The 22,755-nt window shown below is 41.1% G+C and overlaps 1 protein-coding gene across 5 annotated transcripts in view; it reads right to left on the bottom strand.

The window, feature by feature from the left end:
* Positions 1 to 21,522, bottom strand: part of PAN3 (poly(A) specific ribonuclease subunit PAN3) — a 123,490-nt gene extending 101,968 nt beyond the window's left edge. For all 5 annotated transcript variants that reach the window (XM_030562655.1, XM_030562661.1, XM_030562697.1 and 2 more), the window contains exons 1-2: positions 21,454 to 21,522; positions 11,985 to 12,106 (exon numbers count right to left, since the gene is read on the bottom strand). In XM_030562655.1, coding sequence (XP_030418515.1) covers positions 11,985 to 11,993 — 9 coding nt within the window. In that variant the 5' untranslated portion in view covers positions 11,994 to 12,106; positions 21,454 to 21,522. The remainder of the gene's footprint in view (positions 1 to 11,984; positions 12,107 to 21,453) is intronic.
* Between the last annotated feature and the right edge of the window lie 1,233 nt (positions 21,523 to 22,755).

Raw genomic sequence — 22,755 nt, 5'->3', positions numbered from 1 at the left:
CTCTCTTAAAAGGCCTCAAACATCAAGGTCATAATAAAGTCATATTCAGTCAAATCTACATCCATAGCACTTGCTGGGGTGGATAAAAGTTTAATTTAAAAAAACCCGCAAGTTTTTAGATTTTTTTTTTAATTTACATTTTAAAATTTCGACTGCTTAGCTCAAGATCCATTACTTACTAAGTCTGTCATGGAAATAAATTGATCCTCCTCCCACAAAAGAGTCAGTTCAAGATGTTGATGCATTATGCAATTCATAGCTTCGAAAGTGTCAGAGTAGGATTCACTGTGCAGTGTTGTTGTACCCAAGCTAGTCCCAGGATATTAGAGAGACAAGGTGGGTGAGGTAATATCTTTTATTGGACCAACTTCTGTTGGTGAGACTCAAAAGCTTTCGAGCTTACACAGAGTTCTTCAGGTCTGGGAAAGGGATCAGAGGCTATGTCTAAGCTACAGGGGCACTGATGCAGCTATGCCATTGTAACACTTCTGGTGAATACACTCTAAGATGACAGGAGAGAGCTCTCCCACTGGCTTAACTCCTATCTCTGCGAGAGGTGATAGCTATGTCGGCAGAAGCTCTCCCACCGACAGAGCTCTGTCTACCCTGGCGCTTAGGTCATTATAATTTGTGTCGCTTGGGGAGTATGGATTATTCACAAACCTGAACACCACAGATTATACCAAAGTAATTTGTAGCATAGACAGCCAGAGTATCACAACTAAATACAGGGTGGAACAGATTATTTAACATAATTTGTTAACACATATTTCAAGGGACCATTCAAGGTAAAGTGATCTGTTAGCATCTATCTAGTTATAGGGTGGAACAGAAGGGAAGGGAGCAGCTAAAATGGCTGTCAGTGGATTACAAACATAGTGCATGCACCAGAGCCCATTTTATTACATGGAATCAAATATTTTGCCTGCAGGGCCGGTGTAACCATTTAGGCGGACTAGGCGGTTGCCTAGGACACCGAGATTTGAGGGTGCCAAAAAGCGCCCCCAAATATTTTTTAAATGGTTGAGCAGCCACTGCTGCTGGGACAGAGAGGGAGTCTGAGCTGCCGGCGGCAGCCCAGGGGCGGGGTCCCCTGGGTCAGGGCGCCGCGGTGGCAGCCAGCAGCCCAGGGGTGGGGGTCCCCCGGGTCAGGGCGCCACGGCAGCAGCCGGCTGCTGCGGAGGCGCACTGACCCTGGGTCAGGGCGCCGCTGCAGCAGCCAGCAGTCCAGGGTGTCCGGAGGGGGCGGCAGGCAGCTCCCGTGGAGCTGCCGCAGTCGTGCCTGCGGACGGTCGGCTGCTCGCGCGGCTCTGGTGGACCTCTCGCTGACACCACTGCGGCAGCTCCACCGGAGCCGCGGGACCAGCGCGTGGAGCAGCAAAATTGCCATCCACCTAAGGCGCTCAAAACCCTAGCGCCAGTCCTGTTTGCCTGCTTAATACTAAGTTTCAATATATTCAGTTTGTGACATTTGGAAGAACTGACCAGGCCTTTGTAATTCACCAGGCCTAAAAAATTTGCTTCAACAGGTTATATTCATCTACTGTCTGTTTTTTGTTCACTAGTGTAACAGGAAGATTAGCTTTCCTACTTTCTTGACTCACAAGTCAATAACTGTTTCATATTCTCTTTCATACAAACTATATCCCAAAACACTTTTACAGAGTTATTACTTAACTACAGTCTGGATTAGGCTGCTAAAGTACTGGGTAGTTGCCCAGTGACCCATTTTCTGGGACTGGCTAGAATGTCACTCTGTTCTCAGTCCCAGCAGAAAGGAGAGAGCATAGATGAGTATTCAGATATGGTAGAGTTGAGGAAGAGACAAACAAAGGGCAAAAAGCAGATTTACAGACAAAAACCCAAGGTAAACAAGATAGGAGGTAAAACAAGGATGACAATGGAGCAAAATTAATTTCTCAAATTTAATGCTGCCCTCTATTACTGAAGGAGTGGCTACCTTTTACAAATCAAATTTACTACTTAATAAAAGTGCATCTAAGTGGCAGGGTAGTAACTTCCATTATTTCAGTCAGGGAACAGTATATCTGAACAAAACGGTACTTATCTTATTTCCAGCCCTAAAAATGGTTGTGGAAAGAAAGACTGAAGTATCAATGCCCATGAAGTAGCAATATCTTCTCTTCTGTAGCAGAGCTTTTGGAAGTGTTTAAGTAATATGATAGCCTCTTGTGGCCTTAAACTCTATGAAACTAAAAGGTAAGAGTTGCTTGTATTTACTAAAGCATAAAAATGACAAATCAGAATTTCACTGCCTGAAAAAGCTATGCTTTGTTGCTCACACCTATCAATAAGCCTTGCCTTTTTACAAGTGATTTAAGTCCATGGATTTAGCAGCCTTGGTTTAAACACTCTGGACAACTGATCATCTGAAACCAATGCCCATTCAAGAGATCTGTACTACAGACACATGCACTATTTCTTGGAGTTAGTATTGTGCATGGACATGCACGTGGTCTTTAATAAAGACTAAACTGTTTCTGGATTAAGAGTTGGGCTACTTGGTCACTCCCTTTGGTTCCTTTTATCAGAAAACTCACTTACAGGAAACTTACCCTAACACACACATGCTGAGACTCTACAAACAGGGGAACATAAGAGAAAATATTGAATAACTGAACAATTCTCGTCAAACTAGATTTAGGCAGTTAGCCTGGAAGAGGTTTGGATTTGCAGCACTGTATACACATGCAACAGTTTCAGACTCCTATACATTTCATGATCCTCACCACAAAGAAGCTTGTGCAGAAAGACAACTCTGTCGACACCAAAGTCAAATAAACAAAATCCCTGCCCCAATGCCACATGGAGGTCACTCAGTTCCACACATATCCCTAATCCCTTGCTGGCTATTTCAATACTCAATATTCCGTTGCTATGGTCCTGATGTGTCATAAAGAACTAGTTCAAAGTCAGACCAAAAACTGATGGCTGTTCTTTTTGTTTAAGTGATATGAGTAAGTTGCCTCTGTTCAAATCTAAAAGAAAAACTGTTGTCAGAGCAAGATCCATCATCACATGCAACATCCAGGGTCTTGTCTACACTGAGCTTTTTCTAAAAAATTCCTTATGTTGATGTTATACCGCTGATGAGAGCAGTAGCATAGTCCAACCAATGGTGTTCTTACTATCTTCCAACTTGCTCCGAGCACTCCCTCCAATGGAAGCTATTGGGCTCTCATTTTTGAATGGCAGATACTCATTTGGAAAAGTACAGATTTAATTTATTTTTAAATCTTCAACGTTAATCTAAGACTTATACACTGAAGAAAGTTTTTCAGAACAGTCACTGTGGTTATCTGAATATATAGCAATTAAATTACAAAAGCGGAATGTAAGTACCATTCAGAAAATCAGTATACTTTTACTGTTTCTTCGCTGTCAAGGAACAGCACAGCTCTGCCCCTACTTACATCTCATCTAAAGGGAAGGCAGTATGAAAGAAGGCACAGAGAGTCAGGTGCTGATGAAAGGGCAAGCAGCCAATCTGTAGAAGTGGAAGAATGAGGAAAAGCTGGCAACAGCAGCCACAGCACACTCTTGCAGCCTCTGGATACTAGTGAGGTCTTTAGACTCTCATTCCTCAGATTTTCACTGTGACATTCTTTCCCTTCTACTATCTGGCTGTTTATCCCAATCCTCTCCTCCCTCTTCCCTCACAGGCTCTTTCTACTAGCCTCACCCTCATTGCTCTCTTTGGTATTTACCATTCTACCCTCCCTTCTTCTCTAGCCTTAATTTATTTTTTATCTATTTATCTAGATTTAAATTAATAAAGATGCCTATCCAAGGCTCTCTTTGCCCTAACATACAACATATACACAATTAAATTAAATCTCAGCAGTATTAAAATCAGTTCTGCAAGCATTCAGCCAGTCAACTACCCCTTCATCCCAGAAGCATACCCCTCCTGTACTTTGGCTTCATTTATCCTTATTAACCAGTTCTCTCCTGCGTTCCTTCTTCATGCCCACAATACATTTTTAAATATTATACACATACTACATTAAAACATGAAAATTGCAAAAGTCAAGCCCTCAAAAGTTAGGAAGTGACAGAAAAAAGTTACATACCTGTTTGGTCATTCTTGTTCTTTGAGATGTGTTGCACATGTCCATTTCATTTTAGGTGTGTGCGCATGCCAGTGCACCAAAGCAGGAAAACTTTTCCCATATCAGTACCCATCCGGGCAGCACATACACCCTCTGCGTGGGCATGCTGCCGGCTTAGAGTGCAAAGGAGCAGAGTAGCACTGATGCCCCTCATTTCCTTCACACCAGAAGCCAGTATTTGCTGGGACTCCAATGTAGAGGGGAAGGAGAGGGAGTCGTGAAATGGACATGTTCTTCTAGACATTGCGCATTTACCAGTTATATAACCATATTTTCTTTGAATTCTTGAACATGTCCATTCCATTTTAGATGGCTCACAAGCAGTTCCACATGACAGAAGAGTGTCGGAGTCTACCTAAACAAGGCCTGCAACACCATTCTCCCAAATCTAATGTCATTTCTTGAGGCATTGGAGACAGTGGTGAAGGTCTAAACACATGACCAAGTCGCAGCCCTGCAAATCTCAACTGATGGGAACACGAGCCAAGAAAGCAGCCAATGCTTGTGCTCTTGTAGAATGGGCTAGAACTCACTGAGATAGGGGAACTTTAGCAATATTGTAGCACAAATACAGGAGGAGATGCAGGAAGAAATCCTCTTTGAAGTGACAGGCTGCCCCTTCATCCTGTCAGCAAAGGAGACAAATAATTTAAGAGAAATTCTAAACTCCTTTGTCCTTGTCCCAAGAAAAGGCTTGTGCTCTCCAACGTATGGATTTTTCTTTTCTTTTTTATTATTGGGGGCAGCGGAAGGTTTTGGAAGAAAAAAAAATATTGGTGAGCATATAGTCTGATTTAGATGAAGTTCCAACATTAGCTAAGTGAAAATTTTGGATGTGGACGCAAGCTCACTTTCTCTGTATAAAACACCATATAAGGATGGTCAGCCATGAAAGCCTGAAGTTTTACTACCCTACTGGCCGAAGTAACAGCCACCAAGAATGCCAGAGAGACAGGAGAAAATGAGGACACAGCTATAGTTTCAAGAGGGGGCTCCATTAAGTTGGAAAAAAAAATATTCAGATCCCATCATATTACTGGGTCCCTAATACTTGGGAAGAGCCTGTCCAAACCTTTCAAGAACTTAACAGTCATCTTCCTTCTACGGGAGGAGAGAACTTGGAGATACCTGAAGGTTCCTCTGTCAGCTAATTGACAGAATCCTTTTTCCTTTAGGTGAAGCAGGTAATCCAGAATAATATGAATAGGAGCCTGTGAAAGGGAGGTGGTATTCTGCTGGGACCAAACAGAGAACCTTTTTGTATCTTGAGGTAAGTATATCTGGTGGAGGGTTTTCTGCTATTTAAAACGAACATTTTGCACTCCAACTTAACAGATCACTTCCTGGGGAGCTACCCACTGAACATCCAGCAGTCAGATGTAGGCTGAGAAGGTTGGGATGCAGCATCTGACCATGGTTCTGTGAAACTATGTCCAAGCCTGAGACAGAGGTATGGAATTTTGAATAGAAAGGCTCAAGGGGTCCAAGAACCTATGCTAGCTGGCAAGACTGGTGGTGGCATCCTGTCTGAGCCTTCTCAAAACTCTTGATGGCATAGGGATAGGAGAAAAAGTGTAATGAAGTTTCCTCTTCCAGGATAGTAGAAACACATCTGACATATCCCAGGCTGGGACTTGCCCTTGAACAGAACTGGGGATTCTTCCTGTTCTGTCAGGTGGTGAATAGGTTTATTCCTGGCATTCTGCAAATCTGAAAAATGGACTTTGCCATGTTCAGTCTGAGAAACCATTCGTGATCATTGCTGAATGATCTGCTGAGATAGTCTACTAGATAGTTCGGAGACCCAGGAAAGTGAGATGCTTTGAGAGTAATCTCATTCCTGATTCAGAAAGACCAAAGGTTTATTGCCTCTTGGCAAACAGGGTCATACCTGGCACGTCCAGGCTTGTTTAGATGCAACATCACAGCTGTATTGTCCAGGAGCACCTGAGCAGAACCACCTTTGATATGGGGAAGAAACACTTCATCAGCCAGGTGGATAGCTCAAAGCTCTCAGACATTTATGTGAGGGAGAGAACTTGAGTCTGAAAGTCATCCATGACCGCGGTCACAGAGGGCAGAGTTGGGGCAAAAGAAACACTGCTGCATACACTGACAGATTCCATCCACCAGTCCAGGGATGACAAAATACTTGTGAATATTTGAGTCAGCATGCCCAGATGATAAGGATGGTAGATAGACAAATTCTCCACATGACTGAGGTGAAGTCTGGATACTGATTCTTCTAAGAACAAGCTGTCATGTGACCTAGAAGTTTCAGGCAGTTCCTCACTGTTGTACAAGGATATGCCTGAAGTCTTTGTATAGGTCCCATATCACTTGAAATTCTAGCTTGAGGTAAGTATGTGATTGCTGTGGTTGAGCGGAGAACTGTTCCTATGAATTTGACTCTCAGGAGAGGGAGAACTGATCTGTCCTTGTTGATCAATAGATCCACTGACTGAAAAACGGACCAGATCTTCAATGGCCACTATTATTTGCTGTCTGAACAGATCTCAAAACAACCATTCATCCAGATATGGGTAGGCCTGGACCTCTAGCTTCTTGAGATATGTTGCAACCACTGCCATGCACTTTGTGCAGACTCAAGGGGAGGACCATAAGCTTATAACATCTGCTATGAGTTTTAAGACGCTCCTGTGGCTCTGGTGAACCGCCACATGGAAGAAGGAATCATTTAAGCTGAGAGCAGTGAACGAATCTTTTGGGTCTAGGAACAACAGATGCTAGGGTAACCATACAAAACTCTTCATGTATCTATGAAGGTATTGCCTACCTTGGATGGTACCACATGAGGTGCCAGAGTTGACAACTCTACGTCGCCAGAATGTGATATAAGCGAGTTCCTAGTGGGACCTGGCTTACCCCTTGAAGATAAAGAGGGCTTTTTCTGTCTGGAAGAGGTCAAAGTGCTAGATATCTGCTGCTGTTTACATGATACTGAGACAGAGAAGAGTGTCATCTCTCTGAACCTCTTCTGCACAGGGATGCCATCAAGCCTGGTAGAATGTTCCAAGATGGAGTACAGTCCGAATTCCTGCATACTGAGCACCTGGGTTCCAAAACTGAGCACAAAGCTGCTTCCACCAGAATATCTTGACACTGCACTTCCCTCGACTTCTCAGTCCTGATCTTAACCCCTCTACAGAGAGGGCACTTATGTCTCTCATATTCTTCTCCCACACACTTTAAACAGAAGGAGTTAGGCTCTCTGACTTACAGATTAGTTACAGCCATAACAGCACTTAACCTACAAGGATTTAAGTTGGTCTCATACAGAAAAGCTCAAAGAACAAGAAGATAAAAATCAAGTCATCTTTTGCAAATGAGTACCATTAACTAAAACTGTAACAACTATACTAAAGTAACTATTTACAATTAAAAAACCCTCTAGAAAAATTTTCCTAAAGAGAGAATGAAAAAGAAGGTGAGAAGCTCACACATGCTGACTACTGACCATAGGATACGAGATGGAACTGGAGTGGGGGAAGGGCTGTTCTGACCCTTCATAGGCTTGGCTGGTACAAGTGTGCAGAGGGCACATGCACTGCCTCAATGGATACTGCTATGGGAAAAAGTTGTCTGGCTTCAGTGCACTAACACGTGCATACCTATGTGGAATGGACGTGTGCAAGAACTTAAAGAAGAATTTAGATTGCCTGTACAATCTTAATGTGCCCCTCTGGGGTGTATGCATTACAATAGGATCTTTAATTACAGGATCACATGCTAGTTTTTCCACAAGACCCCTGCCCCATTCAGTGTACAGGATGGGCCAGCTGTAGGGATGAATCAGGGCTGTGTAATGAAGGAGACTGCTGTCTTAGTACCCATTTCAGTTGCTGCAAAAGATGAAAGGTGTGTCATGAATGAGGCAGCAGACTGCAGGAAAAGAAAGAATGGTCTCATGGTAAAGAAGACTGAATGCTGCTTTGGAGGATAGGTTTCTATCACTGCCTCTACCACAGAGTTCCCATACAATGTAGTTAAGTTATTTAATCCAAACTTCTCAAAGGTGGTCACTAAACGCATTTCCATTTTCTGACTTGGGACCCTGGTGTCTGATTTGCAGAAATGCTGAGCACTCTCAGCTATAACTGAAGTCAGTGGGAAGCGTGCTTTGAACATGACGTACTATATAATGCAAAGAACTCTGAAAAATCCAATAGTAGGTTTCTCATATTAGTTCGCCGCTTGTAAAATGGGATCAATACCCACAGGAGTGTTGTGCAAGTAAATTTATTAGTACTTCTGAAGCACTCTGATGCTACAGTGATGAGCTCCACAGAAAAGCCCATGAGCTAATTGTTTTCAGAGCAAAGTTTGAATGGTGTGTGGTAAATAACGTCTGGGGGCCACACACTGAACATGATGAGTAAACAAAATATTGAACAGATGCTTACTAAGTGAGCGCCATCCATTCTGTACACTGAAGGAGACAGAATCTTGTGACCAGTAATTAAAAAACAGTATCACAATGCATATGCACAAGTGAACTAAGTTAAAGCACAGGCAACCTTAACTCTGGTATTTCCTTACCAGTGAGTGCTTGACTTTTGCCCTCTTAATGTTCTTTTAACAGATTTGTGTGTGAGAGAGTGTGTGAGTGAAAGTAATTTCCTAGGTTCTAAAAAAAGCAAACAAAAAAAATTCCATCATGTTTCATCATTCTCACTTTCGCATGGCTCACTGCAAGGGGTGGAACCTTTAGATAACACCACACAGACCTCTGCCACTCGAGCTAACAGAGTGACTGACAGCAGTAGTAGGCAGTCATCTTCAATGTGCACCAGCACTAAAGGGTTACGAGACACTGCCAGTGAGCTTCACAGACATTCACTGACAGCAGAAGAATGGTGAGATTTAGTAGTCTTGGGTTCCATTCCAGGTTTAGAGGAAAGCATGCTCTAGTGATCACAGACTCTTCTGCTCTACCTCCTGCCATCTGTCCTTTTCCTCAAGCCTGTCTCTTCCTCAACCCTCTCCTTTCCTCAGGCTTTTCTATCCACCTCCTTGCCCAGCAAGTCCTAGTCCCAGTTCCCTTATCCAGCCATTCCCAGTTCCCCTGGCTTCCAGTCGCAGGTGCCATAGTCCATGTTCCCAATCTCACTCTCCAGGCTTCTTCTCCAATCTGTGCCATCATCCTGTTGTCCTAGTCTCTTTGCCTAGCCAGTCCCAGTTCTCCACCCATACTCCAGTTCCTCATCAGATCAGCCTCACCTCACCTTCTTGTCCTGCCCCCAGTTTCCCTATCAGCCTCCAATCACAGTCTCCATGTCCCATCTACTCAATCTATCCCTACATGTCCAGCTCTCGTGCCCTCCATACACAAATCAAGCAGCTTCCTCCTCCATGTTTGGGCCCAGTAGAGAGCGGGGCTTCAGAGCACAGGAGAGAGTTCTCAGTTCTTGTACCCAACCTGAACCCAGCATAGCACGCAGCAGCCCAGAGCAGCAAATGCAAGGAAAGCCTCACACTGCACTGGGCCAGAGCATGCCCAGTGTGGATGGAATCTTCAGGAAATTTAACTACTAAAATCTAAAAAAGTCTATACTGAGCACGTGAAAACTGTGATTTTCAAAGTCTTATAACTTGCTCAAATTTGGGCAGATTTTCACAGGGACAGCAAGAGATGCATCCTTGACACAATGGCCACGAGCCTACCAAATTTCAAATCCCTGCTCCAAAGCACAGGGGCAATAAAGTTGTTAAAAGAAAAGGTTGCATGAATATATCCGTAGCCTTGTTCTTGGAAACAGATCAAATTTTTTTGGCAATCTTTTTAAAAAAAGAAATCATCCTGAGGCAGACAAACAGCATGGAAAATTGCAGCCCAAATAGTTAAAATTTGGCAAAGTTATAAACAACTGAAAACGCACTCTTATAATGAGATGTGTCAGGCAACCTTAATAGGTGGGGCTGGTAGCTCCCCCTATAATTCTTGTGCATTTGTGTTCATATATTCCAGAGACATACACCTCTACCCCAATATAACACTGTCCCGAGAGCCAAAAAATCTTACCGCATTATAGGTGAAACTGCATTATATCGAACCTGCTTTAATCTGCCAGAGTGCGCAGCCCTGACACCCTGGAGCACTGCTTTACCACGTTATATCTGAATTCATGTTATATTGGGTCGCATTATATCAGGGTAGAGCTGTACTTTACAGACAAAACCTTCAGTTTATTGATTAAGTGCAACATCTTCCAATGCAAACCCTAAAACCAAGAAACACTTCTTAACAGTAAGCTTAATGTCCACAGAGCATGTTTTCAGCAATGAAACTCCCCATCTTCACAAGGAACTTTATTCTGACTCCCACAGATAAGAAAACATTATACACAACACTTTAAGGTTTTGTGGGTTACTGTGCGAAAAATTAATTACAACCTTAGCAACATTACCAAATACTCAGCATTTGCATGGGCACCCAAGTTAAGTGCATGATGTGTTTCTTAAAGAAGTATGAAATTACAATAAAAGTTGTGTATTCTACAAGGAAAATGTTGCTGTTAAAGATCAGAGTCCAAAAAATGCAAAACTTTGCACTTATATTGCATAGTTCCATGTTTAACTCAGTGCTATCTAGCTCAAATTTCTTCAGAGTACAAGAAAATGATTTTCTAATTTCCAGCCCTGCCAACTCACCTTGAAATAGGAGGTCAAGATGCCAATTTTCATCTCCTGCATGGCTGCCAGTATAAAAAAAATTCTACACAGCAAGTTATGCATCCTCCAACCCCATTTAAAATAAGCAATAGAACCTTTTTCATACCACACATGAAAAAGAAGGCAGAAAGGGAACACCTAATTCTTTCCCACTCTTTGCTAATTATTTTTATATGCACCACACCTGATCTCAAAGGAGCCTTACAAGCTGGAGTTTCCTTGATATAACATAAGAAAAAGCTGCTGGAAGGGCTTTCTCCATAAGAAAGCACTCGCCGCTTCTGGTCACCCAAAATCTGGATTTATTAGCTTTCCAAGAACATAGACAGACCATCTTCCCTCAGGTTTTTAAAGAGAGGATGGATTGGGGTTAAAGTACTTTATTTTATTATGAGATTATTACTGCATTTACTAGCAGATCCATATACTTATGCTTTGAAGTAAGATGAGCAGCCCTTTCTAACAGACTGTATTGTATGACTGTTACATTGTCTATGATAACATATAATGAACACCTATATTTGCTATAAAATAAAATCTATTCCAAAAAATTACACAGCAAATGGAGGTCACCTAATTAGTTTATATTCTTTGGGCAATGTCACATAGAGAGAGTATGATAGATGTTCACCTGAGAGTTTACATAAGTCAGCATATTAGTACATTGTTACTTGAACAGTTCACACCGTTTCAGAGGCTTAAGGACATTAAAATGTATTTCAATTAAAAATATTTTATAGTTTTGAGTAAAAAGGCTGAAAGAAGTTAGACCAATTCAAATATGATAGACACAAATAAGGGGGCCATAAAAAGAAACCTGGACAGTTAAAGTTAAGATTGCAGTATATTTTGAACACAAGTCTCAAGAGGATTTAAGGTGCAATATAAAATGAAATCAACAAAAGGAATAGATCTTTCATCCTGAAACAAAAGTGCTAATAAAAATAATTACAACACAAAGGAATGAACAAGGTTGTTCTATTTTCACCGTTAGATGAAATGGGAAAGCCTAATGTACTCTGACGGGTACAAAAACAGTTATAGAAAGGCAAGTTAGTTTTCTGTTGCTCCTGCCACTTAACTGTTTTCAGTTCTTGGCACAATGTAACATGGCTGTCAGAGCTAGTACAAATTGATACAGTTTACTGCTAACATTACCTGCATCATGGGATATTTTGCTTCAGCAGGACTTCCAAATCCATTAACGCCAATGAAGCTGGTACTAAAGTAGGAATCTGTGAGACTAGCATCAGCTAAACCACCGCCATCTATTCCAGGAACTAAAAGAAAAAAAGGAAAAAAATTTTCAGATGATTTTAGTTTAGCAAGTCTGTTTCTTGCCAATAATATATTTGTCTAAATTTAGACGTGCATTCCTAAGAGAAGCTACAAAGAAAACATATTTGTGCATATAATGAAAGGAGCAGTTAGGATGGAGGATGAGTGCAATATAAAATTATAACAGAGGTAGGCAAGGAGGAGGAGTTCAAACAATGTGGAAAGAGTAAGGAACAAGTGATGGTATCAGAATAGGAAGTAATGTGGCTGGAGCATCAGGAAAGGAAGAATTTTTTAAAAAGAAAGGAGAGTAAATGATCTTGCACACATAGTAAGAAGTTCTCAAAGTGTTCAATAATTTATTACTCAAACAACTATTTTTCAAACAATGTATTCATTCCTCTTGATGGCAACATTCATAGCAAGTTAACAACTTAAAATGATGTGCGGGGAAGAACTCAAACATCTTACAGCACAGACACTATGTTGCCTAAAAGTTCTTCCAGGCTAAAAGCAATTATGAAAGACTTAATTCCCAAGGCATACTTTCAGAAAGTTAAGTGTCTAGAAACAAGGGCTTATAATAAAAGTAATTCAACTGTACCTATATAAATTTGCTACTACAGTGCAACAAGGATTTTTAAGAATAAAAAAAAAATAGTAATTTCATGAAGACCTAACACACACTAATTAAACAAAGAATCAAGATTTTATGGTTCTATGGAAGGTATGTTTCAGTAAAGAAACCCTCCACAAAGCATAAATGTGTGATGGCAAGGCACAGATCCAACTCAGAGGAAAGACCTGTACCACATCAGTGCAACTTGAACCTTGGTATCAGCTCCAGCCAGTAGCACGCTAACATGGCTTCCTAGGCATCATTGTCAAACAGAATGAAATGGATCTCTGTACCACGCTGAAGGACTGCAGTTGCTGGTATTCACACCCACAGGTGAGAATGTAGGGTTTTGAATGCCAAAGCAGGCTGCATGAGCTGGTTGGTAACTTCCCTGCTTCCAAACTAGAACAGACAGATAGCAGTAAAGTTTTTCCAGAAGAAACAAAGAAGGCATTAGAGTAGCAGCAGCACTCAATGGCACTAACCAGCACCCAGTTGGCAACTGACAAGTTGCGCTTGCTCACACTTCAGCCTATATCCCCATTTGAGCCAGCCAACTTAAGTTAGTAGCACCACTGCACTTGAATGTCAGGTTGTGGGAGAACACATGGGACAAGTTAAGGGGAACACTTGAGTTATTACAAGGTATCTTTGCAATGAAGACATGCCCTTAAACACATGCTGTCATGACATTAGCATTTAGCTGGCTACTGAAGAGTTTTTCAGGAGAGGTGGACTACAGATGTTGGAGACCCCAACTACATGTCATAATCAAAAAGGACATGAAATTTTCTTCAAGTCAGTTTTGAATCTTAAATTTAAGGACTAAGGGAACAGGGAGGTAGAGCCATATCTGTACCTGCAGCACCTTCTTGGTCCTCTTCCACAACTCCAGAAGAACAGCCAAGAGGGAGCTCTAATGAGGCCCCCCTTGCTAAAGCCCAGCACGGAACCAGAACTTCTACTCCATCTGCAGTTTGGCCCTATTCTTACCCTACTCTCCCACAGCTGTGTAGGTTGGAAGTGTGAATTCAGAATAACGGAACAAGACTATACCATTCTGTAGACCTATTTTAACGAGAATATTGAAAACTGCAGAGCTGCCAAATACTGTTTCCACCCCCTGTTAGTCAGTATCCAACTTGGACTAGGAAGGGTCAGCTCGAAAGGTGGAGAAATATGCCCCTCTGGCTGACACCTTGAGAGCTAGGGTTACCAGGCTCAGACACATGCGCTGATCATCAGAACCCTGGGCGCATGGGACCCCAGTAACGAGCAAGTGTTGCAGAAATGCAGAATCGGTCAAAGCTACGCTTGGCTGATGCGGCAACTCATGGTGTCAGATGTCATCAGATGGTCAAGGGACATCTACACAGAACACATCACCAGACATCTGCAATACCAGGAAGGATGAGCTGGAGTGCCGATGAGAAGCACAGTGGAGAAAGTAACTGAAATACTCTTCTCATGGATTGTATTTTCCAAATGGACGACCTACCCTAAATTCTCAATTACTGAGGGACAATCTTCACTCATTGATATATATGCTTTCCACAACCAACTCTCTGTATAACTTTTTATGAGTGATGTATCCAAATACTTGGCTGCTAATATCTAAACTGTATTTTTAAGTTTACTCACTTAAATTTGGGTTATTGCTGATTATGCGCCTTATGTATCTTATGATTTAAAAACAAACTTTGTATTTGTGGATAATCTAAGAACTATATCCAGATGTACAGATATTCACCAGATTTTTTTTCAAGATGGAAATCTGGGGCTCTGTTTAGTGACAATTAGTTGTTTTCATGTTATTTTTCATTCAAAATTGCTTAGGTTCACATTGAGGTGTCTACTGCCCTGGAATCACGGGTCTTCTCTGCTTGAATTTCAGTCAGTATTGAAAACTGAGGTATTGCTGCAGCTTTATGCTACACTGTACAAGTTAAATCCATGTCCTTCCTGACTGGTGAAGGCTATTAGCAACTTTCAAAGTTTCAAGAACAGTCACCATTCCAAGATGCACTGTATAAACTCATCAGCATTTCTGCTGTTTCACACTACATTTCCTTCAGAACCCTCGGATTACATCCAATCCTAATGATTTACTGCAATGGAATGTCTCAGACTGCACCCTAAACTTCCTCAAATATTACAATCTGTTTAGGAATGCCACATGGATTTCTTGTGCGAAAAGGTATGCCTGGAATAATTTTTTACATTGTCCTTTATTACAAAGACTGGTTTTACACACCTGACTTCTCTGCTACATTATAGTTACAAGCAACATTCAAGATTACAAAAAAAACCTGGGAAATGTCAGAGAAAAAACCTTTTTTTCAGTTGGTTACTTTGTGCATTTGACAGTATTTTTTGCTTAGACATACTTAGGGCTTGTCTACATCAGAAAGTTGCAGCGCTGGTGAGGGAGTTACAGCGCTGCAACTTTGAAGGTGTACACATCTGCAGGGCATCACCAGCGCTGCAACTCCCTGTTTGCAGCGCTGGCTGTACTCCCGTTTTGTCTCTGGTGTAGAGGATCCAGCGCTGGTGATCCAGCGCTGGTAATCCAATGTAGACACTTACCAGCGCTTTTCTTGACCTCCGTGGAAGGAGGAAGCCTCTGGTAATCAAGCTGGTCTCCTTCCCCGGCTTGCTCTCGCGTTCCCGGAACCCCGAGCAAGCAGGTCTCCTTCCCTGCGGTTTGCAGGGTGGTTCGGGGAACGCGAGAGCAAACCGCGGCGAAGCTGGTCTCCTTTCCCGGTTTGCTCTCTCGTTCCCGGAACCCCGAGCAAGCAGGTCTCCTTCCCTGCGGTTTGCAGGGTGGTTCGGGGAACGCGAGAGCAAACCGCGGCGAAGCTGGTCTCCTTTCCCGGTTTGCTCTCGCGTTCCCGGAACCCCCCTTGAAGCCGCCCAACAGCGCTGCAGTGTGGCCACATCTAACACCACTTGCAGCGCTGGTTGCTGTAAGTGTGGCCACTCTGCAGCGCTGGCCCTATACAGCTGTACTAATACAGCTGTAACAACCAGCGCTGCAAAATTTTAGATGTAGACATGGCCTTAGAGTATGTCTTCAAAGGGATAAAAGCCTTGTGGCAAGACCACGGCTGGCCCAGGTCAGCTGACTCAGGCTTGCGCTGCAGGCCTAAAAATTGCTGTGTAGACATTTAGCCTCAGGCTGCAGCCTGAGCTCTGGGACCCTCCACCTTCACAGAGACCCAGAACTCAGGCTCCAGTTCCAGTCCAATCGTCTACACAGCAATTTTTCAGCCCAACTAACACAGCCTTGCAAGCTCAAATCAGCTGACAAAAGTCAGCCACGGATTTTTTTAATTCCCATCTAGAGCGCAATGATGAACAGTTTCTCATTCCCTACGAGACTGGTCACCTACATTGTTCCTCAACACTATCATCACCCATCCTGTTAAACATCTATATGCCACTGAGGAAAAGAATGAAATGTTGTAGTCCCACAAATCAACAATATGCAAATGACCCCCAAACTCTCTCACTCACTTCAATACTGATAGCACTGGCATAATGAAAACATTTTTAAGAGCTGTCCTCCACAGCATCTCTCAGGGGGAATAACTGAAAATGCCATGTCATTCTGTAGTTTGGGAGTTTTCCTGGACTCCTTGGTGCTTCCGGATATTCATAAGAGCTGTAGCTACTCCAGAATATTCTCTTATCTCTACCTGGAAGAAGTCCGAGCCTCTTTTGTAGAGTAATGATCTGGCCGGCTGTCCATGATTTCATAACTTCCTTGCTAGATTACTGCACCTCGCTGTACTACAGAGTAATTACACTGAGTTTTAAAAGATCCTAACCAGACCAAAGCACAATAACCCATGTCCCATGCATCACCAGCCACTAAGAGCACACGACTATGGTGCTCCACTAACTACACTGGCTCCCCACAAAGAAACATGCTGATTTCAAGGTGGTAGTCCTCATCCATACAGCCTTCCACTTCACTGTACCAAATTACTTAGTAGAACAATTCAACCTTCCTTAATCATGCTCCACAGGAATGATTCAATGAATGACCTCAAGGGTTAAACTCATTAGAGCAGAGAACAAGAGTTTTCCTAGTAATAGCTTGAGGCTATGGAATTCTATTCCAGAGGTGAACAGTGAACCCTGCCTTCAAAGCAAAACCCAAGATTCATTTCTTTAACATAGCCTTCCCACATCAACAGCAATGACTAAGAAAAGAAAGATAGAAAGGGACAAGATACAGATCAAATAGACATACATTAAAAGAAGAGCGAAAAATAGTTTCCAGACACCTTTCTAGAAGCCAAGAGAAACAAAGCCCACTTAGTCGAACCATGTCTTCTATAAGATTATTTTTGGGGGGAAAACAGTTCCTACAGCAATGGGTGCTTGATAAGCACCTAAATAGATGAGGCAGTTGTCACTTGATCTATTTTCTGGAAGACCACAAATGCTGTTAACAGTTTTTTCTCTTATTTGACTTTGCTTTTGACAACTAACTATTCAGACAAGCTACAGATTTTTTTCCTCCCTCTGAGAAAGGCCACAACTGTTAAAATTGCCTTTGTAACTGTGTGTCACTGCCAGCCTAAAGAAGGCTCTTGTGCTGGAAGTGGCTGGACTTCACCAAGGATAAACAGTGTTGAGTAATGGGAAAGTAGGTATCTGAGATCCATGTGTAACAGGCCTGGGACACACCTTTGAACAGATTTTAGAGTCACCACTTTCAATTTTTATTGACACACATTTATTGAACTACATTAGATTCTGCATTCAAATTGCCCATCTTGATCTTTTCTGTATAACTAAAATTCATAAGTATACTTTCAGATTGTTTAGCATTTAGTACCACTAAAATTGCATTTCCAGTACTGTTCTATTTCCCAAAAGTATACTTTTTAATTAGTTCAGATGAATTGTTTACTATTTTAGGGTGGTGGGAAAGTTCTGAAGTTGGATAAAGTTGTGTTATACGATAAATACATCAATTTGATTTACGTTAACACTATTTATGCTTCAGGAAAGTGAGGTTAAACAGTCTCAAGATGATCTTACCCGGAAAGAACTAGAGATTTCCCCACAACAGTGAAAGAATCAGCTAAACTAGTTTGAGGAGCAAAGATGGATGTGGCAAGAAGGGGTATAGCAGACTGGGTTTCTCTTTCATGCAATGTCAGCAGAAATTTAGAATGATGAGCAAACTAAGATTTTAGCAAAATAAAGAAAGCAAACATTTAAGGCAAAAAACAGATATAAAAAATAGGGCTGTCAATTAATCGTGTGAGTTAACTGTGATTAACTCAAAAATTCATCATGATTAATCACAGTTTTAATCACACTATTAACAATAGAATGCCAATTAAAATTATTAAATATTCTGATGTTTCTCATATATACTGTATTGTGTTGTAATTGAAATCAAATATTTGTACTGTAAAAATGATAAAAGAAATAGTATTTTTCAATTCACCTCATACAATCTGTAGTGCAAGCTCTTTGTCCTGAAAGTGCAACTTACAAACGTAGACCTTTTTTTGGTTACTTAACTGCACTCAAAACAAAATAATGTAAAACTTCAGAGCCTACAAGTCCACTCAGTGCTACTTCTTGTTCAGCCAATCACTAAGACAAACAATGTTGTTTACATGTACAGGAGCTAATGCCGCCCTCTTGTTATTTACAATGTTACCAGAAATGAGAAGAGGCATTTGCATGGCACTTTTGTAGCCAGAATTGCAAGGTATTTACGTGCCAGATATTCTAAACATTCGTATGCCCCTTCCTGCTTCAGCCACCATTCCAGAGGATATGTTTCCATGCTGACATGCATTAAAAAAAAAAAGTGTTAATTAAATCTGTAACTGAACTGCTTGGGGGACAATTGTATGTTCCCTGCTCTGTTTTACCCACATTCTACCATGTATTTCATGTCATAGCAGTCTTGGACGATGACCCAGCACATGTTCATTTTAAGAAGACTTTCACTGCAGATTTTACAAAATGCAAAGAAGGTACCAATGTGAGATTTCTAAAGATAGCTACAGCACTTGACCCCAAGGTTTAAGAATCTGAAGTGCCATCCAAAATCTGAGGTGGATGAGGTGTGGAGCGTGCTTTCAGAAGTCTTAAAAAAGCAACACTGATGTGGAAACTACAGAAACTGAACCACCAAAAAAGGAAAATCAACCTTCTGCTGGTGGCATCTGACTTAGATAATGAAAATGAACATGTATCGCTCCACACTGCTTTGGACTGTTATCAGTACCAGTCATCAGCATGGAACCATGTCCCCTGGAATGGTGGTTGACGCATGAGGGGACATATGAATCTTTAGCACATCCAGCACATAAATATCTTGCAATGCCAGTTACAACAGTGCCATGCGAACACCTGTTCTCACTTTCAGGTGACACTAAACAAGAAGCAGGCAGCATTATCTCCTGCAAATGTGAACACACTTGTCTGTCTGAGAGACTGGCTGAACAAGAAGTAGAACTGAGTGGACTTGCAGGCTCCACAATTTTACAATATTTTTAATGTAATTTTTTTTTAACATAATTCTACATTTGTAAGTTCAGCTTTCATGATAAAGAGATTGCACTACAGTACTTGTATTAAGTGAATTGAAAAATAGTATTTTTTTTACAGTGCAAATACTTATAATCAAAAAATATAAAGTGAGCACTGAACACTTTGTATTCTGTGTTGTAACTGAAATCAATACATTTGAAAACGTAGAAAACATCCAAAACTATTTACATAAATGGAATTCTATTATTGTTTAACAGTGCAGTTGAACATGATTAATTTTTTTTAATCGTTTGATAGCCATAACAAAAAACAGAACATACTTTTAAGTGGCTTGGAGGATCCAAAACATACTTTTACTTTTGGTAATGCTGGAAACAAGTGAAGGAAGGCAAATTTAGAAAGAACCATAGAACACATTTTTCTACTTTTACAAAGAAAACCATCAGGCAACTTCTTGCTTATGATAACACAGCAGTTAAACTTGATAACTGAAATAAAGAATAAAAGTCTTCTCTATGATACTTCTTCCACTGCCACAGCAGGAAACAGAGACTCTTGATTGCATGCACAGCAAGAGAACAAAGGACAGCAAAAGCTTTTTATTTTAAAAAGAGTAATGCCAATATTTTCAGTTACGAACGATTTAGTCACAACTTAGGTGTTTGGAAACCTCAGTGATGAGCCTGGTATAAATGCCTAGTCATATCAAACTTCAAGAAGAGTCAGTAAGTGACTTTCAGCTGGATAAATCACATGCAATGTTGGAAACTGAAGGGCAAGTCTAATATAAACACTAAAAGGTAATATGGTCAAATCTCCCTTTCTACTCCAGGATTACTGAAAGAAGTTGAGAGCAGCTCCAAGTACATCTGCTTAACAGGAAGTTCTGCTTTTCATGTGCTGCATAACTATGAAACAAGGCTTAAAACAGGACCTGAAAGGTAAGCCTAAAGAGTTGGGTTTGTGCCTTTTTTATGTAGTGTAAATGTGGTCTGAAACAAAGGTTTGGGAGAAGATTTTTCTGCTTGTTTTTAATCTTAAAAATAACAAGAATCTAAAATTTGGTCTTTCCTGGCTTTGCTCGAGGTCTCGTATATAGGGAGCTTTCTTATAGATTAATCAAAGGGACTGATGCGTTAAACTTTTACTAGGACAACCTCTCTCTCACGTGTTTACTATGTATTCGCATTAAGTAAGTGTTAAACATCTCTGTTTTTGAAGAATGGAATATTATCTTTGTTCCTAACGCTGTGCTGAAAAAATATCAGACTTCTGGAAAAGTAATATCCAGACTGAACCTTGTGTGTTGCCATCACTGCTTATAATCCTCAATTATAGCTATGTCTGCAATAAAAGGTGTGTTTTTACAATGAGATGGCTATCTAGATTCAAAATCCTGTTAGAGACAAGGAACAGGTAAATTTTAACCTCAATGCAGGCTAGTCAAAATTAACCCTCTCACCCCACCCTGCCCCCAAGGTTTTAACTCAATTAGCTACTGTGAGATAAAAACTACAATGGCTTGTCTCCTCTTGAATTTTACAGAGATAAAAAAACAAATCTATTTTTTTGGAGCAGACACAAAGCTGCTGTGTGAGAGATGCCATTTAAAACTTAGGAAAACTGCTTCTGGCTTCATTAAAATATTATATTTGTAGGGCTTATATCTGACCAACTTTATTCTGTACTGACATTTCTTCTATCTAGAAATAACCACCTGGTTAAAAATCAACATTTGTGAACTGTTTAATGGCTCTCAAGTACAAGTTATGTGCTTTATATTATGTGGTAAGTGATTCTATGTATTGTCACTACCACTGTTCTAATCTTTTAACTCTGATATCCCTTCTATGCCTGTTTTTAATATAGCATTTCTCAAGGCAAGACTAAAACTAATTGCCTTTATTACAAAAACTCCAACTTAGTGATCAGAAATTTATTTGCAAACAGAAAGGGGAAAAACAGAAAATAAGCTAACTATACCGTACTACTACTAACAGGAGAGCTAATCTTCCTGTTCAATATTGTGAAATGTGCATACCATAAATGTGTCTAATCTAGACTGCAAGCTCCTTGGAGAACATGTAGTTTCTTCCTTTTTATTTTTCAAAACCAGTAACACCTCGGCACTAAAATGGTGATAACAGAATTACTCTCTCTCGGAACCCACACTCCACAGCAATTACTCAATCCTCACACCTTCAAAATATGTTCTCTCCAGGTGCTTTCCAAACACTGAGTCTCTTCAGGATATACTGCATCAAAATTCTGATGAAAAGAAAGTAACAGAGAACTATTAAGAATATACAAAATTTAAAGTGTGGGTATCTAAAGGTTAATTTTTTCTTTTCGGAGGGAAGACAGTAAAAATGTTCTGCTGCTTAAGATTACTACTGGTATTTTCCTGTCCTTATGGCGAGGAGGGACAGCCATTAACCATACAGATTTGGTTCATATTTATGACATATAAGCACTCAAAACAGACAACCTGACTATGGCTTGTACAATCCATGACAAGGGCCTGTATTTCGTTTCCAAAAGTAAATTCTCAGCAAAGAATGTTCAGGAACAGAATGTTTTAACTTGGTGACTAAAATGATTTACTCTTCTCAAATCAGTGAAAGTACAAAGCAGCAAGATGACTTCGAAATTCAGCCACACAAAAACAAAGGCAATGCGTTTAGTGCTCCTTTAACTCCTTAGGAGTTGTACTAAAATACACACACTAGGCAGCCTAGCCCATATCATCAGCAGTGCAGGACTGTTTCCAACTCTACCTTTTCTAGCGTACGTCTTCACTGCTGACTAAGGCCACATCTGTGGGATCCAGGCTTGGTAACATGCTGTTTCCAAGCCCTCAGTTGAGTGTCCACGCTGCACTGTGAACCTGGGCTTACAATTGCTGGACCTGGGTCTCTCAGCCCTGCTAACAGTTCTATACAAGAGCCTTCTGACTCAGGTCAGAACTGCGTCCAGACTGCAAAATGAAAGGGTTTGGACCTAAGTCGCAGAGGGATTTGGGCCCTGACCCCCCTCAACCACACACACACAGCAAGGGTCCTAAGACTAGATCCTGAGTGCTTGTTGACCTGAGTCAGATTGTTGTGAGTGGACTGAAGAGAGGCTTGGGCTCAAAACTGAGTCAGAGTCCAGGCTAAGAGTGCAGTGTAGATGTACCCCTAGCATCATGATCTATTTTTGTATGTTGCAGGAAATGGAGATTCCACCACTTCCCTTGGAAGCCTGATCATCTCACTGCCCAGATGTTTCTCCTGATCAGCCTAAAGTTTTCCCGCTTAATTTTAATCCCATTATACCAAGTTATAGTATCATATATAACTACAGAACTGGCTCTATCTTTGGTCCTCTCTTTCTTTGATTCCACTTTTTTCTTTGCATAGTGCCATACACTCACAGTTCTTAAAGCTACCATCCTCTACACTGATGATTCACAAGTCTACCAGTGTACTCCTTACTAGTCTCCATCCAATTCTGCATTTC

Source organism: Gopherus evgoodei, chromosome 1 (assembly GCF_007399415.2).
Source record: "Gopherus evgoodei ecotype Sinaloan lineage chromosome 1, rGopEvg1_v1.p, whole genome shotgun sequence".
NCBI lineage: Eukaryota > Metazoa > Chordata > Testudines > Testudinidae > Gopherus > Gopherus evgoodei.
The sequence above is the reverse complement of the archived record's forward strand: the minus strand, read 5'-3'. Positions and strand labels throughout refer to the sequence as shown.